A 17,176-nucleotide genomic window follows, 5' to 3' on the forward strand; every position below is an offset into this window, starting at 1 on the left:
TGCCCAATGGCCATTCCAGCTGGGAATTCGGGAAGCTGTCATTCTAAACATATTTGGAGATTGAGGAAGGGCAGCTTCAACATTTATGCTTTAAAATAGCAACCATCCACTGCGGAGAAAGACTTTCTAGGATTGCATTAACCTACTGCCAGTGGAAATGAGCACAGTGCTTATCTGTTTGCTGATTGTTTGCTTGCATCTGTTTCAGTAACAAAATATTGTATTCAGCTCCTCGGAATCATTTGAAAGAGTAACCCAAGCAGCTGTTACTTCTGTGCTACAGCTGCTTTTTAAATTTGATTGTCAAATCAGCAGCCAAATGCACAGCTGCACTCAAATAAAGGGATTCCCAAGAATTTCTTGAAAACGAGGTACTTTTAAAGATATTTCCTTGAGGAGCATTGATTTCCCCCCCCCCGAGCTCTTTTGTTAATGGGCATTGATTTGACACATGCCAACTCATGCAGTCAGGCTGGCATAGCAGGGCTATTCACCGGGCAACAGTTTCACTTTCTTCTCCTTCGAAAGAAAGTGAAGTCATGTGTAAGCAAAAGGACTTGGCTGCCAAGTTATTTTACGTGTGATGTATGTTTTTGCTTTTCAAGCCTATTTAAATTGTGAGTGAGTACTAGAAGGCCCTGAAATTAGGTTCGATATTTCATTTCTTGACTTGAATGTTCCCTTTCTTCCAGTTTTTCAGTAACTATTTCCCATGCTTTCATAGAGGGAGCCCTAATAACCATTTGCCATAAAACCAAATATGCCCTGGTACACCTCGAAGGCCAACCAAATCACAGTGCGAGGTAGGATTTCATGAATTAAAGTCCCCTTCTTCAATTATGCTTGAGGTGTTCCCTCTCTAGGCAGAGATACATCTCACTGTATGGTATAATTTCTCCATCAAATGTCTGTGCATGTTTAAATATACTGTAAATTTCTTTATTCCACGTGAAAACATGCATAGACGTGTACAGTAGTGCACTGAAATACAGCTGAACTGAAAAATGTATAGAGTATTATTGGAAATTAGGAAGGTACTATTAATATAAACAATGGTACATCAGTGTATTTGAGGAATTTTTTCCAATCTGATGCCTTCTGGATTGGTGGGTCTGCGGTTCCCAAATTTTGAACAGACTGAGGAAGAATCACTTCTAGTACTGATAATGTTGGAGTAAATTAGTGTTTCTCAACCTTGACAATTTTAAGGCACGTGGACTTCAACTTCCAGAATTCCACAGCCAGCATTGCTGGCTGTGGAATTCTGGGAGTTGAAGTCCACGTGCCTTAAAATTGTCAAGGTTGAGAAACACTGGAGAAAATGGATCAGTGGTTTGATTGTACTGAGAAAATTCTATGGATGATATAAGTATTTATTTATTTATTTATTTATTTATTTATTTGTGTGCTGTCCGATAAAATTCTGTGGATGATATAAGTAGATTTATTTATGTATTTAAACTTGTGGGCTGTCCATCTTGCCAGAGGCAACTCTAAGTAGCATGCAGACATTCAATTAAAATTCACTATAAAACATTAAAACAATAAATAAGGATCATAAGTTTAATATTCAAATAGAACTCACGAAGGATGGCAACTATACATGTCCTAGGATCTAATCTCAAGCTGGAGAGAAGTTCCCTGAAGATGGACTCCAGTGGACTTCTAATGAAGATGGCCAACTAAACGACCACGTCCAGGGAAAGATCCCTGAATCACACTGCCGTTGCCCCAACAAGATCATATCTGGTGTGTGTCCCAAATTGGAGCCAAGATGAGAGGTCCATGGCTTCCATGGTGGCCAGGAACTTTTGGGTCACTTTTGAAGCCAAACTCAGGGATGGCAGGTTGAAGTCTCCCAAAACCATAAGTCTGGGAAACTCCACTGCCAGCCCTGAGATGGTCTCCAGCAGATCAGGCAAATTGGTTGCCACACACAGGGAGGCTGATACAGTAGAAACAATCCCAACTGATCCCATAAGCCCAGCTTCAGAAATAATGTCTCACAAGCAGAAACTTGGAAATCAAGGCCTCTAAAGGCCAAGACTGATTTTCGGACGACCACGGCCGCCCCACCTTCTCTGCCCTGGGCTCTCAGCTGGTATAAAAACCTAACCAAGCTGGGCACGTCTGAGAGGGACCCTTCCCCCTTCCGGAGTCTGCCAGGTCTCAGTCATGTGTGCCAGGTTGGCTCGCTCCTCATCAATAAGGTTTTGGATAAGTGCAGCCTTATTATAGACCAACCTGGCATTTACTGGCAGTAGCCAAACTTCCAGGCCTCCAAGGATGTGCTATCTAAGGACTGGGAGTTTGCTTAGGTGGACAGAACACGACACCAATGCTACACATCAGAGGTGTCTTCCCCTGTTAACAGCCTGCCCCCTGGCTCCTGTAACGCCCCAGTTCCTATCAACAAAGTCATCACTGAGGCTGGAATCCCACTCAGAATGTTTTAGGGAGCTAATGTAATACAGTATTTCAAGATAATTTGTCAAATATTCCAAGGCAGCAGTTTAATTCATAATAATATGTGTAAATATACAATACTAAATAGTCCATTGATAAATAATACTGGGACCTTACAGCAGAAATTAAAAAAAAGTAAGCTAAATAATTGTAAAAACAATATATCTTATTCAGAGCTACCTTGTGGTCCAATAACATCTCAATTTTAATAAGTTTATAAACTACTGGCCTATGGAAAAGGAATGTTAATCATGCATGTATTTCCTATTTTCTTTGACTTTCTATTGATTCCAGTCTTCATTTGTACATCTCTCCTCTTGGCTGCCTTGTACATGTCCTTGTTCTGTGCCTTCCTCTCCCTAATCTGTTCACTCTGCCACGCTTCTACTTTGTAAAATGTGGGAATCTTTGAACACACCTACTTTTATTACAGGGGTTCCCAACCGGGGGTGCGAAAACTTGGGTTTTCAAAATGATAGTGTATATGCATAATTCGTTGCCGTTATTTCAAACTTTTGTAAGGGGTGCGAGAATATATCAGAAGTGTTCCATGAGTGCAGGGTATAGAAAAGGTTGGGAGCTGCTGCTTTATGATTTTAAAAAAGCTAAAATAACTGACAAATTGCAAAGAGGTATTGGTGGAAAATATAAAACTCTTTCTTGTTATGCAATCACAGACATAATTATTAATTTGTTCCAGGTCATAGGATCTGTAACCTTTTTTTTTTATCCAATGTATTCTTTACCAGATTGTGGCTGGTTTTTAGGCTTTGTATTAGTTTTTCTGATCTGAAGGGGCCTGAATGCCATTTCTTCTTGAATTCTCCAGGTGACTATAGAGGTTGTTGATGGAACAGAGTCTGAATCAGAGAAAGGTCTTAAAAGAGAAAGCAGCAAAACCAGTTGGCCTGTCCCATCACCAAACTGGAGAAACTGGTGGCAAAGATCCGCACCTTCCATCACTCGCATGAGTAGTGGAGACCAGGATTACAAATACGATAGCACGACTGAAGACAGCAACTTCCTAAATCCCTTGAGTGACGGCTGGGATAGGCATCCATCAAGTCATCGGATGTTTGAATCAAAGGAGCAGCCAGAATATGGTGAGTGAACAAAAAGCTCACTGGCAAATGTGTGTACAAAACAGGTGTCCATAACAAGGGTAGAATGTTTGTGCACTCTGATCGTGAACCGAAGGGGAAGGAACAATCAGGTAGAAATCAGACTCAACAGAAAGGCAAATACATGGGGTGATTCTATTCACTAGCGTCAAGGCTCCTGTACCAACAATAAACTCATTTAGAAGCAGTGGAACTTTACAGAGTCAAAATGGCACCACCCAGGCAGAAGAAGGATGTGTTAAGCAGGGTTGATGGAATTTCTCCAGAAAGAGAAAGACGGGACCATGCTCAAAAACAAAGCAAAACAAATTAAACTCATGGATTATTAGAAAGGGTTGAAAAACAATACAAGGTGGGTAGAAAGGGGCATGGCTGGCTGGAATACATTTAGTAGAAATCTGCGTTGCAACATTTTGCTGCAGGGCTGACTACAACATCTATAAACCTCCAGCCAGCATGCGGATGGCAGCACAGATTGTGTCTATTTTCAACAGCTTTCAGGCTTTCGTGGTAGTGGTGTTTTCTGTTTTCCTAATTTTTTTTGTCTCTTCCCTTTCAGATTACGTAGAGGGAGAAGGAGACTGGAGTCTGTGGTCAGTTTGTAGTACAACTTGTGGAAGTGGCAATCAGAAACGCACCAGGACCTGTGGATATGCTTGCACAGCCACTGAATCGAGGACATGTGACCGACCAAACTGCCCAGGTAGGAAATAGAAAACATAATTGCTCCTAGTCATGAGCCATGGACACTCTCCCCCCCCCCGTGTGTGTGTGTGTATGTGTGTGTAGACCTCTCTCCCCCCTTCCCTCCCCCCCGTGTGTGTGTGTGTTTGTGTGTGTGTAGATATGGACCAAATCATTTATAGTACAAGCAGGAGCTGGTCAGGTATCTGGAATTATTACCTTGCTTGCATCTTTGTAAATCACAGAATGACATAAATTGTTTCCCTGCCTCAAAGGGTTCCTCAATCATACTTTTTATTGAAGTATATTCTATTTTTCAATATGATCTACAGACAATTGGTAGGGAGAAGGGGCGTCGTCTTACCTGAACGCCTTTTCTCAGCATGAAGATGGAGAAAGTGCATTTCTTGCAAAAGGCACTAGATGGAGTAGTACTGGGATTAAGAATCTCATGCCTCTTCTAATTGTTCCTCCTCTCTCTTCCCCCCCCCCCATTATTGAGCTTTTGTTAATGGTAAGCTAATATGAAATCTTGAAGGTTGTGTAGTTAAATCAGATTTCAGAGAGCACTATGAAAAGTTATACTCTGCCGTGTTTTCAAGGAAGAGAGGCTGAGGTCACGATAGCACATGCCTCTTTTGTATTGTCTTAGGCTCCTAACTCTGAAATAAGCATTCTTGTAACCACTGATGAGTTCAGCCACTGGAGTGCTCCTTTTCTAATACTTTCCCCTCAAGCCTCTGTCATACAGCTTGAAATGCAATTAGAGAACCTCCTCTGTGACTCAGACCGTAACACTTGCTGTACTGAACAATAGCTTCCCAGAAAGTAGCACTCACTCATCTAACAGTCGTAATCTTTCAGCAGTTCACAAAGGAGAATGCTGCTTACTTATTAAGAGCAGGATGGGCCAACTTTTGAAGGTAGGGTGGGGATTCCAGCTGTGGTAGGTTTGCTGACTTGCTTCTCTTTCCACCAAGGGAGCAGGACTTCCCCCCACTCCATACTTACCTGCAAACCAAATACAAATTTTCAGATGGCCCCTTTAAGCACCATTCAAAATTTTGAAATGTCCAAGGTCAGGAGTAGGGAACCTTGGCTCTTTTATGACTTGTGGACTTCATGGCTGGCTCAGGAATTCTGGGAGCTGAAGTCCACAAGTCATAAAAGAGCCAAGGTTCCCCACCCCTGTCCTAGGTAAGCATAGTTGTGCCTATTTAATGATGTAATGCAAGCAGTAGAGTTAACAGTGAATTCTCCTCTCTTGTTGGGCAGAAAGTACGATATTTTTTTTTATTATTGAAAATTTTTAAAATTTTACAAAGAAAAAAGTTCCCTTCCCCCAACCCTCCCAACCCACCCCAACCCTCCCCCAACCTTCCCAGAGCTGAATACAGGCTTAATTAAAGTTTAAAAGAAAAAAATTTAAACACAAGTAAACCATATACAAATTTGGTTACAATAATTGAACAAATCATAAAATATTTTAACACCAATACTTAAAAAAACAGAAAGAGAAAAAGAAAAGAAACAAGAAGAAGAAAAAAAATCTTAAGCTTTAAATATAAATTTCAAAAGCTAAGTAATATTTTTTTATATCATACTTGTATTGAATAAAATTTATCCATCTTTTCCATACCAAGAGGTACTTCTCTTGCGATTGATCTTTCAAAAAAGCCGAAATCTTTGCCATTTCCGCTAAATAGGAAACTTTAAGAAACCATTCTTGCAGAGTAGGCAAAGATTCCTTCTTCCAGCATTGCCCTACTAACAACCTAGCCGCTGTAATTAGATTTAACATTAATAGTTTCTTTACTGTCACAGTCGGAAACAATACCCAACAAAAACAATTGTGGAGTAAATTTTATCCTTCTTTTAAAAATTCTTTGAATATTCCACCATATCTTAATCCAAAAAGCTTTAATATTTTTACATAACCACCAAATATGATAATAAGTAGCATCCAAGCAACCACATCTCCAACATTTAGGCTGCAAGTTTGAATACATACGAGACATTTTTTGTGGATCAAGGTGCCATCTGTAAAACATTTTATAAAAGTTTTCCCGTAAGTTTTGGGCTTGTGTAAATTTAACATTCCTCACCCAAATAATCTCCCAAGTATCTAATGGAACCGATTCATTAAAGTTTTGTGCCCATTTAACCATACAATCTTTAACTAATTCTGCTTCTGAATCCAGTTCCACTAATACCCCATAAATTATTTTGATATGGGTTCATCTTTGATCTTTTATTTGTTTTAACAAATTCTCATCCTCTCTAAGCAAACCCACCTTACAATCTATCTTCCACCTTTCCAATAATTGTCTATACTGGAACCATGAAAAAATAATATTTTCTTGTATTAAATCTTCCATGGGTTTTAATTGCCAATTTTTACCATCCCATCTAAGTAATTGTATATAAGAAATGCTATCCATCTTAACTCCTCTCCTTATCCCTTCTATCGCATGCCATGGAATAGCCCATAATGGAATTCTTGAGTCACTTCTATAATATTTCTTCCAAACCCAAAGTAAGGAAGTTCTTAAAATATGAGACTTAAAAACCCTATCAACCTTCTTATTAAAAATTAAATAGGCATGCCATCCAAAAAGTAAATCCCATCCCTCCAGGAGGAGTACATCTACATTTGTTAAATTAACCCAATCACTAATTAACGTTAACACTACAGCGTCATAATACAATTTCAAATTCGGTACCTTGAGTCTACCTCTCTCACGAATATCTTGTATAATTTTAAGTTTTACTTTGGTTTTTTTCCCTGCCCAAATAAATTTATTGATACCTTTCTGCCATTCATTTAAGTTAACCTCATTCTTTAAAATAGGTATCATTTGAAATAAAAAGAGAAACTTTGGCAAACATTCATTTTAATCGCTGCAATTCTCCCCAATAGGGACAATTGCAGCTTCTTCCAATTTCCCAAATCCTTTTGTATTTTAACCCACAGCCTTTCATAATTATTTTTATACAGTTTTGCATTAGAAGCAGATAAGATAACCCCCAAATATTTTACCTTATTAACAACCTCAAAATCTGTCAGCCTAACTAGAGTCTCCTTATCCAAATTGGTTGTATTTTTAAGCAATATTTTAGTCTCATTGTTATTAATTTTAAAACCCGAAACTTGTCCATACTGATGTATCAGTTGTAACAGTTCAATTACAGAGTAAGTTGGTTGAGATAAAGTAACAACCAAGTCATCTGCAAAAGCCCTTAATTTATATTCTTTTTTATTAACTTCTATTCCTTTTATTTTCTGTGATTCCCGAATTTTAATCGGCAAAATTTCCAAAGTTAAAACAAACAGCAGTGGTGACAATGGACAACCCTGTCTGGTCCCCTTCTCAATTGAAAACACCTCTGACAAACCTCCATTAACTATAAGTTGTGCCGTTTGTTTTTGATAAATAACACGAAGAGCTTGTAAAATTTTTTCTGGCAGAAAGTACGATATTCATACATTTCTGTATGTGAAAAAAGCAGGTTGCTGGAATTATTTATAATTTGGCTGTCCTAAAACGCTTCAAATAATAGGCTTGTATGAAGCAAACTCAGGAAGGAAAAATGAGAATGGTACATTGAAATTATAAGAAATCATTTTTCTGTTTCTTTAAATTTCTCAATGCAGTGTGAAGAGTCTAAACTGCAGAATATTGAGTAGGGACAGGATTTGACTACCTTAAAAGTTACATACTTCTCGGGAGTACTAGGACTTTAAACCCTGTTTCTTGGGGATGGGATCTGAGTGAACTCAGGGGTTCATGGCCTCCATGTTAAGCCTGATAAATGCATTGGACTCTGTCTTTACTTCAGAGCAGATTCAAAATAATCTGAAAATGCAAGACATTGAAATCTGTACTTGTAATTTGTAGCCAGATTATTTTCCGAGGTATGCACACATTGTTAGTATACTGGACTATCTGCAAAGGTGATGATGCACCCATTGCATTTTCTGAGGCATGTGGAAAACTACCCAGCTATCTTGTGGGCAGTTCTGCCATGCACCTTGCTCCCTTTTGAAATGGAAAGGAGCAAAGGCATTGCCATTGGAGACCGTAGCCTCCCTTCATGAATCCTGAGGGTTTTTAGGGAGAAGATAACTAGAGCAATGGTGGAAGAAAACAAAGGGTGAATGTAATCAAACAAGGTGGCATTCCCATGTCTGAGAGAATATCATGGATATAAGAGTTCTGAAGTGTGCACATTTCTTCATTGTTACCGCCTTTGCAGATTTATATCTGGTGCACCTTTGTGCAAGATTATATTCCTTCCTGGAGAAGGACAAGTGTGCAGATATTCCTCAGGCCCATGTGACATGTTAACAAAGTTCTTTGTGAATAAAATCATTCTCATTTACTTAGAGATGAGTACAATGTCACACTGGCAAGGGATAGTGAAGTAAACTATAAGTGATTTTTGAGCTTTGAAAGCAAAGATACAGATATGTACTCTGCTCCATGTAAGCTAGATTCATGTTCCACCTGGCTTATTCATGCAGCTAGGTGGGGCACGTGCTTAGATCTGAGAGGTAGTTAACACCTTTTTGAAGAAGGGGGATGCCATCTATCTTTCAGGAGGGAATGGTAAACCTCCTTCTAAAGGGACCATCTCTCTCAATCCAGACACTTTAGCCCAGTGGTGGCGAACCTATGGCACGGGTGCCAGAGGCGGCACTCAGAGCCCTCTCTGTGGGCACACGTGCCGTTGCCCCAGCCTCGCCTCCCCCCGCAACCCCCTCCTCTCCAGCAGCCCCCCTGAAGGAGAGTCGCCCCTGAGCGTGGCCCACACGGAGCAGCGCAGCCAAGGACATGGCAGCCAGGCAGCATAGACAAGACTCTGCCCTCACACCTCATCGTGCACAGTTGATGCTGCAGGGCGTGGGCAGAGGGCGTGACCACCATAGCGCTGCTGGGCTGCCTGGGCGATCTGCGGCGGGCCCTGGAGGTGCTGAGTGGCCCTGCGGGCAGGTGGGGCAGGGGATGGGGGGACGGAGCGGGGCGGAGCCAGTTTTTGGGCACTCTGTCTTTAAAAGGTTCGCCATCACTGCCTTAGGCAATTATTAGCCAATCTCCAACTTTCCCTTTTAAGAAAGGTTTTGGAGAAGACATTGGGGCTTTAGGTACGGAGGATCCCAGACCTCTTCTAGCTAGGTTCCAGACCTGAACATAGAAGATGACACTACTGATTTCCCTCTTACGTGATCTTTGTCAGGGCCATTACTATCTTTACAGCTTTCCATAGCTTGAGTACTTACAAAACTTCTTTCACAAGATTTGACCCAGCCGTGTGTGTGTGTTTGTGTGTGTGTGTGTAGGAAGTATGCATTGATGATTCTCCCCCTGCATAAGGAGAAGGGAAGATGCTGGTATGCTTCCTTGGAAACTGCCCACGTACTCTGGAACTCCTCATTTCTTCTGAATCTCCTGGCCTTCAGGGAGAACGTTAAGCCCTGCTTTTCTGGGTGCCAATTATGTGAGCATTGCCTTGAGGCTACAGGTAGTCCTCCACTTATGACCACAATTAAGCTCAAAATTTCTGTTCCTAAGTAAAGACAGTTGTTAAATGAATCTTGCCTCATTTTGCGACCTTTCTTGCCATAGTTGTTAAGTGACTCACTGCGGTTAAGTTATTAGCACAGTTTTTAAGTGAATCTGGCTTTCCCATTGACTTTGCTTGTCAGAAAGTCACATGATTCTGGGACACTGCAACTGACATAAATATGAACGAGTTACCAAGCATTCGAACTCTGATCATGTGATCATGGGGATGATGCAATGGTCATAAATGTGAAAAACGATCGTAACTCACTTTTTCCCGTGTCATAACTTCAAACGGTTACTAAACAAATGGTTATAACTCAAGGACTATCTGTAGTTTACTAGTGAGGGTTTTTTTTTCCAGACTATCACGGCATTTGCTATATTTTAATATTTTGGATTGATTGTAAATTACCCAGAGTTCAAGGAACTAGGTAGCATGTATATTGTGCATAAATAAGTACACAATGACAAAAACATACACTTGTAAAGCAGGAAGGTGACTCCTTCCTTTAATTTTTCTGGCTGGACCAGCCAAACATAAGTTCCTCTTTCCTAGCTGAGGAACAGTATTCTCTTATGAGGGGAAGTAACCCATTGCTTACGTAGATTGAGACCTAACCACAGACCTCTCTGATTCCCACCATGATGGAAGAATTGAGACACGGCAGGAGAAAGAGTCCCACTGCTGTGTCTTCCTTAGCATTGCCACAAAGCAGGCCTAAGCCCCACATGGGGTTTGCCTCGCTTCCTTGGATCCCTGAACAAGGAGAAGATAAAGGGGACCTGGGCTGCTGCTATGGTTGCTGACAAGTTGAAGAAAGGCAGCAAAAGGGGAGATAAAATTGCTCCCTTCCTGATATGCTCTTTGCTTCCTTCCATGCTATCTCTCTGCTATGTTGATTTATTTAATATGCTGCCCCTCTCACTATCCACTCTGGGTGGCTTACAATATGGTAAAAACAGAAACATAAAAACATTTTTTTAAAAAAAAAATGTTTAAATTAATAGGAATTAAACCTCTGCTATGCTTAAGCCCTATAGGACTAGGATTGTTGTTGTTGCGAAGACTGGCAGCGAGGGTAATCTGGATCCTCCATGCGTGTGGATCCCAAGGTGGCCTCCTCCACCACCATCACTATTTGTACATGCTTGGGAGGAGGCCTCTCATACAACAGTGGCTTCTTTAAAGCTGAAGATGAATATCCCCAATATATTCCCTGCCAAACATCTCAGTCACATTGTTTTAATAAGCCGTAACATCAAGAGCACATCCTGTTTTTAAATAATGATCTGCTAATAATGTAGTTGGAATGCATAGCCTTCATCTGCTAGCACTTCAAGCATGCAATAATGAAAAGCTTTACTGCTTTACTACTCTGTAGTTTTTGCCTTTATCCAAATTGTTGTAATCTTCAACGATGCCTGAAAATACAAACTTCAAAATACCAAAGAGAAAAAAAAAGTGTTTCAAAACCCTAAACTCATTTCAAGACAGTTCTGAATATCAGAGTACACAAACCCTGGGTTTATAACTGATTTATTGTGCTCTGGCAAGCAATCATTGTTCATGCATTTATTATACATGTCTGATTTTCAATGTGCTGGCTTTCTCTTGACTTTGTTTTACCCTTCCCAGGGGCTGTAAATAATGTTAAATGAGTAAATTTTGGAAAATAAATGCATGTGGTGCATTTGCTCTTGCTCTTCAAGTACAGTGGGACTATTGAAACAACTCTTGTGTTTTCCTTCTTTCAAATAATGTACATAGGACTTGAGGATACATTCAGAACAGCTGCCACAGAAGTGAGCTTGCTTGCAGGAAGTGAAGAATTCAATGCCACAAAGCTCTTTGAAGTTGGTAAGTAGATAATAGCAAAAAGGGTGGGGTTTCCTCCCCCCCTTAAACTTATCCTAGGTGACATAGGAAGGTTGACTCCCTCAGGAATCTATCGACAGTCATAATCTACACCACTGCATACTGGCTGAGGGGGACAGTTGTGTTTGAAAGCATCTGGGGAGTGCTACATTTAAGACAGCTACCTCAGATTGTATGTTAAGATTCAATTGCATATGCCAACAAGAAGTGGCTCTATATACAAAGAGTCCCTAGTACGAAGTACGCTCTGAAATCTCTCCCTGCCAACATTCTTTGGGTTTTGAATGGAACCTCCATCAACCTTTTCCAGGAGATCTGTGATTTCCAATGCGAAATTCTAACAAAAGTGACTATTTCCAGCTGTATTGTGAACATTCCAAGTTAAATTAACAACATCAAGACAAAAGGCAAGAACTGAGTAGTACAGCTACTATAATATAATAAGTTCAGGAAGTCTTCATGAGCAATAAATAGCTTTATAAGATCTATCCACAGTGGTTAGGACATCACTAAGTCAAAGGATTGCTTAGGAATGCAAACGAAAGCCAAGGATTTTCCTGAAACTTGCAAAATATTTGAACTTTAGAGACATATTCACCACTTCATCACTCATGACCATTCCACTATGGCACATCCTGATTTGGCCAGATTTCTTGCTATCTTACCAAATATTATAAGAGGAATGCAAGCCATTTCTGATTTCAGTTATAAGAAGCTATTTTAATATCATCAGTTAAAAGAAAATAATAAAACTATTAGTAGTATAATAATAATGATAGATCTTAATGCAACTTCTTTTTAAAAAGGAGTATATTATAGACAAAACAAATTCAACTTTTACTTTGCACATTAATAAGAAAGCACATGAAACTTTATGTGCTAGTGTCTCTGCATGACAGTATTCCTGCTTCAATTCCAGAACAACTCAGGAATATGTTGTTGTTTTTTAAATAACAACTTATCTTCTAGTGATACTACAGCAACAACAAAAACTTGAGAATATATGCATTCAAGGGGAAAGGATAGCAAATGTGCACATTGTCACTGACATTGATTCTAAGAAATTTGCTTTGAGGCTCAGGAATGTGTCCTTTGAAAATAAAATTGAAAGCATCTGGATTTATATATTAGTTTATTAATTACTTTTAAATATTTTAAATAGTCTTTTGGGGCCAAGTCCTTACAAAGCGTCTAATCAATCAATCAATAGAATTATTTGTGCAATAAAGAATACTTTTATTAAATAATTTAATTCAGCTTATGACTCTTTAAAAACACTGAAATAGTTAAAGATCAATCAATTAATTAAAAAAAACCAGTCATGACTCTTGGCTAAAAGCATTGTTTTATGCTGATTTAAAGCCTATACTAAAGGGATAAACATACAGCCCTTGTGAAGAAATTGAGCAAAATATTACTTTACTAAAAAGTGAAGCAACTCTTTGTTAAAATGTGACAATGCTACTCATAGTAAAAACCCGCCTTTTGACACTTGAAAGATACAGTATGACAATGAAGGAAAACTTGTGGTATTCCAGATGTTGTCACATAACCTTAGCATTTCCAGTCACATCCATTGGGGAAGGTGCTGGGAGTTGTAGTTTAGCAACATCTAGAGCAGTGGCTCTCAACCTTCCTAATGCCACGACCCTTTAATACAGTTCCTCATGTTGTGGTGACCCCCAACCATAAAATTATTTTTGTTGCTACTTCATAACTGTAATTTTGCTACTGTTATGAATCGTAATGTAAATATCTGATATGCAGGGTGTATTTTCATTGTTATGAATTGAACATAATTAAAGCATAGAGATTAATCACAAAAACAATATAGCAATGCTCACTGGAGAAGCTTACTCTTCCTTGCTCAAAAATGTTGGGAGGGAGGGAAGGGGAAGGAAGGAAGGAAGATTGAAGGGGAAAGGAAGGAGATGGAGAAGGAAGGAGATTGAAGGGGAAAAGAAGGAAGGAAGGAGAAAGAGATTAAAGGGGAAGGGATGGAGAAGGAAGGAAGGAAGGAAGGAAGGAAGGAAGGAAGGAAGGAAGGAAGGAAGATTGAAGGGGAAAGGAAGGAGATGGAGAAGTAAGGAGATTGAAGGGGGAAGGAAGGAGAGAGAGATTGAAGGGGAAGGGATGGAGATGGAAGGAAGGAAGGAAGATTGAAGGGGAAAGGAAGGAGATGGAGAAGAAAGGAGATTGAAGGGGGAAGGAAGGAGAGAGAGATTGAAGGGGAAGGGATGGAGATGGAAGGAAGGAAGGAAGATTGAAGGGGAAGGGAAGGAGATGGAAGGAAGGAGGAAAGGAAGGAAGGAAGGATCTTTGGAGAGTCATGTTTTCCCAGATGGTGATGAACTGCAACTCCGAGCATTCCCCACTCTTCCACAGTGCTTTTTAGGGCTGCTGGAGATGGTAGATGGACGATCCGTACGCCTCGGAGCTGCCGGCTGCCCTCTCGCCAACCTGGAACCCCCCCATCCTGATCCCGGCACCTCTTTCCCTCTCCCAGCCGCCCCCCTGGAACCTGCCCGCCCCTCCAGCCTTCTGAGTGCCATCACAGCGGCGGGGTCGCGGGAGCCCCTTTCCACGCTGCGCAGCCCTTCACCGCCATGATCCTTCCCCGACTTGTCGCACGCGAGATGGTCACGGCTGGAGCACCAGCTCCCGCTCAGAAGGCACCACTTCTCCCCTCCCGGCCCGGCTGGTGGCCTCCGACGCACATGCGGGCTTCGCTGCTGCCTTGCCCTCTTCCCCGCCGCCTGGCCGCTTCCAAGGCCCAGAGCCCGGCGAGCCGGGAAGGAGCTGCTCCTGCCCACCAGCCCCAGGTCTGCGCCAGGTGCCAGAGGGCCAAGGTGGCCTCCTACGGTGAGGGAGGAGGGCCGGGTGGCACGGGGGAAGCTCCGGCGCAGTGCGGAGGGCAGCCAGGGGTGGAGTGCAGCTGGGCAACCAGGAGGTGTGGGGAGTGTCTTGGCGCCGCAGCTCAGCCAGCAGCAGCAGAGCAGCCCAGCGGCAGCACCAGCAGCAGCCCAGACTTGGCTCGGCCGCCCACGCAGCTGAGCCGGCCTGGGGCGGCGTCAGGGGCGCGCGCAATGGCACTGCGGTGGCAGGAGGAGGAGCAGGAGACGGGCGCCCTGGAGGTGGAGGAGCTGGTGGAGGAAGAGGAGGGTGGTGGCGGCGGCAGCCGGATAGAGGAGCGGTATCTCGGTTCTTAAGACCATCGGAAATATGTTTTCCGATGGTCTTAAGCGACCCCTGTGAAAGCGTTGTTCGACCCCCAAAAGGGTCACGACCCACAGGTTGAGAATCGCTGATCTAGAGGGTCACAGATTCCAAACCAATCAGTAAATCATACCACTTATGATTTTAATAGAGTTTGATCCCCCCCCCGTTGTGCCCTCCTTTCTCTTCTTCAGATACGGATAGCTGTGAAAGGTGGATGAGTTGCAAAAGTGAATTCTTAAAGAAGTACATGCACAAAGTAGTCAATGATCTTCCCGCTTGTCCTTGCACCTACCCAACCGAAGTAGCTTATAGCACGGCAGAGATCTACGATCGTCTGAAAAGGAAGAACTTCCGCTGGAAAGATGCAAGTGGGCCAAAAGAAAAACTGGAGATCTATAAGCCTAGCGCCCGCTACTGCATCCGGTCCATGCTGTCCTTGCAAAGCACCACCTTGGCCGCACAGCACTGCTGCTAGGACGACAGCATGCAGCTGATTACCCGAGGGAAAGGGGCTGGCACCCCCAACCTGATCAGCATCGAGTTCTCTGCAGAACTTCATTACAAGGTGGATGTTTTGCCCTGGATCATTTGCAAAGGGGACTGGAGTAGGTACAATGAAGCCCGGCCACCTAACAATGGTCAGAAATGTACAGAAAATCCTTTGGAGGAGGACTATTACAAACAATTTCAGGAAGCAAGAGAGTACTGAAAACGGGTGTGGGAGGAGCTTTGAAAACTTCAAAAAAAAAAAAAAAAGATGGGTGGTGGCGACCAGGACACTCCAGTGAATGAACCTTTGAAAATGGGATTCACCTCCCCAACACTCACTGTACATAGTTGTACAAAATATACAATTTTTCTAAAGTATTTTATTTATGTTTGCATATAGATATGGCATAGTCCCCCTCACCTTTGTGCCCAGACATGAAAGTGTCTCAACAGACCTTTATACAGTGATACACATTCTGCTTCCATTAAGATGAGCTTATGCTCTTGTACTCCCATAAAGACTACATTACCTGTAGTTAGAGGTGAGTATCATTGGATTTCACATGAAAAGAAAATTGCTTCTCAATGCTACAGCCATTCGGGAAACATTTGCTACCGTATTAGAAATATCTACATATATTGAAATTGTAGGTACCTCTTAGTATTGAAATGTGGCCTAGGCGTGCATTTTGAGGATAACATTTTGGCTCACTTAAGAAAATAGTGACCAGATCCATTGCAGATGTGATGCAAGTTAACTTCAAATCAGAGTGTGCTTGAGATTAGCAGGACCAAATCTGAAAGGAATAGCTGTTATTGCTGCAGGTATTATTATTTTTATTGTTCCCATCTATTGGAAGCACCGGAAGGAAGACTTGTTTATAAAGCGGTGTAATTTTTCTAGTGAGTGTAAAGAGGCAGGATGAGGACGGAAAACATTGTGGATCCTTTGTATTCTCAGCCCCTACCAGCCTGCTGCCACACATCCTTATGAGCCTTTTCCTGTGTGGTTTTCTAATATCGGAAACAGCAGAGAGGTTGGGGTTGTGATGGAAATGAGGATCCAGTGTCAAATTACCCACTCTAACGTGACAATTCTGTCTCTGAATCTGGAGCCAAAGGAAAAAAAAAAAGCCCTCCCCACTCTGCTCAGTCCAGTTCGAACGACTGTAGTTTTTTTTCATTAATAAACCCCTACAGTATACCTCTGACACAGGGCTCCCTTCTTTTGCAAAAAGCATACGTGTGCCTTCCAGACAGGATTGCTATGTCAAAGCTAACAGCACACACAAAAGCTAATACAATCCTGGGTTGTATAAACAGAGGCATAGGATCAAGATCATGCAAAGTATTAGTACTGCTTTATAAAACGCTAGTGAGACCACACCTGGAATACTGCAACCAATTTTGGCCACCATACTACAAAAAAGATGATGAGACCTTGGAAAAAGTTCAGAGAAGAGCAACTAAGATGATCAAAGGCCTGGAGACTAAAACATATGAAGAACGGCTGCAGGAGCTGGGTTTGGTTAGTGTAAAGAAAAGAAGAAATAGGGGAGACATGATAGCAGTATTCCAGTATTTTAGGGGCTGCCACAAAGAAGAGGGGGTCACATTATTCGCCAAAGCACCAGAGGGTAGTACAAGAAACAATGGTTAGAAACTGACCAAAGAGAGAAGCAACCTGGAATTAAGGAGAAACTTCCTAGCAATGAGGACAATTAACCAGTGGAACAGCTTGCATTCAGAAATCG

General features: G+C 41.7%; 1 protein-coding gene across 1 annotated transcript in view; it reads left to right on the forward strand.

Moving 5' to 3' along the window:
- Window positions 1-16,544, forward strand: part of ISM1 (isthmin 1) — a 39,839-nt gene extending 23,295 nt beyond the window's left edge. The window contains exons 3-6 of the mRNA XM_039320482.1: window positions 3,296-3,569; window positions 4,147-4,290; window positions 11,607-11,696; window positions 15,125-16,544. Of these exons, the coding sequence (XP_039176416.1) occupies window positions 3,296-3,569; window positions 4,147-4,290; window positions 11,607-11,696; window positions 15,125-15,408 (792 nt within the window). The 3' untranslated portion in view covers window positions 15,409-16,544. The remainder of the gene's footprint in view (window positions 1-3,295; window positions 3,570-4,146; window positions 4,291-11,606; window positions 11,697-15,124) is intronic.
- The last annotated feature ends 632 nt before the right edge of the window (window positions 16,545-17,176 follow it).

The sequence above is a fragment of the Crotalus tigris genome, unplaced genomic scaffold, assembly GCF_016545835.1.
Source record: "Crotalus tigris isolate CLP2741 ecotype Arizona unplaced genomic scaffold, ASM1654583v1 scf7180000023639.2272817, whole genome shotgun sequence".
In the NCBI taxonomy this organism is placed as follows: Eukaryota; Metazoa; Chordata; class Lepidosauria; order Squamata; family Viperidae; genus Crotalus; species Crotalus tigris.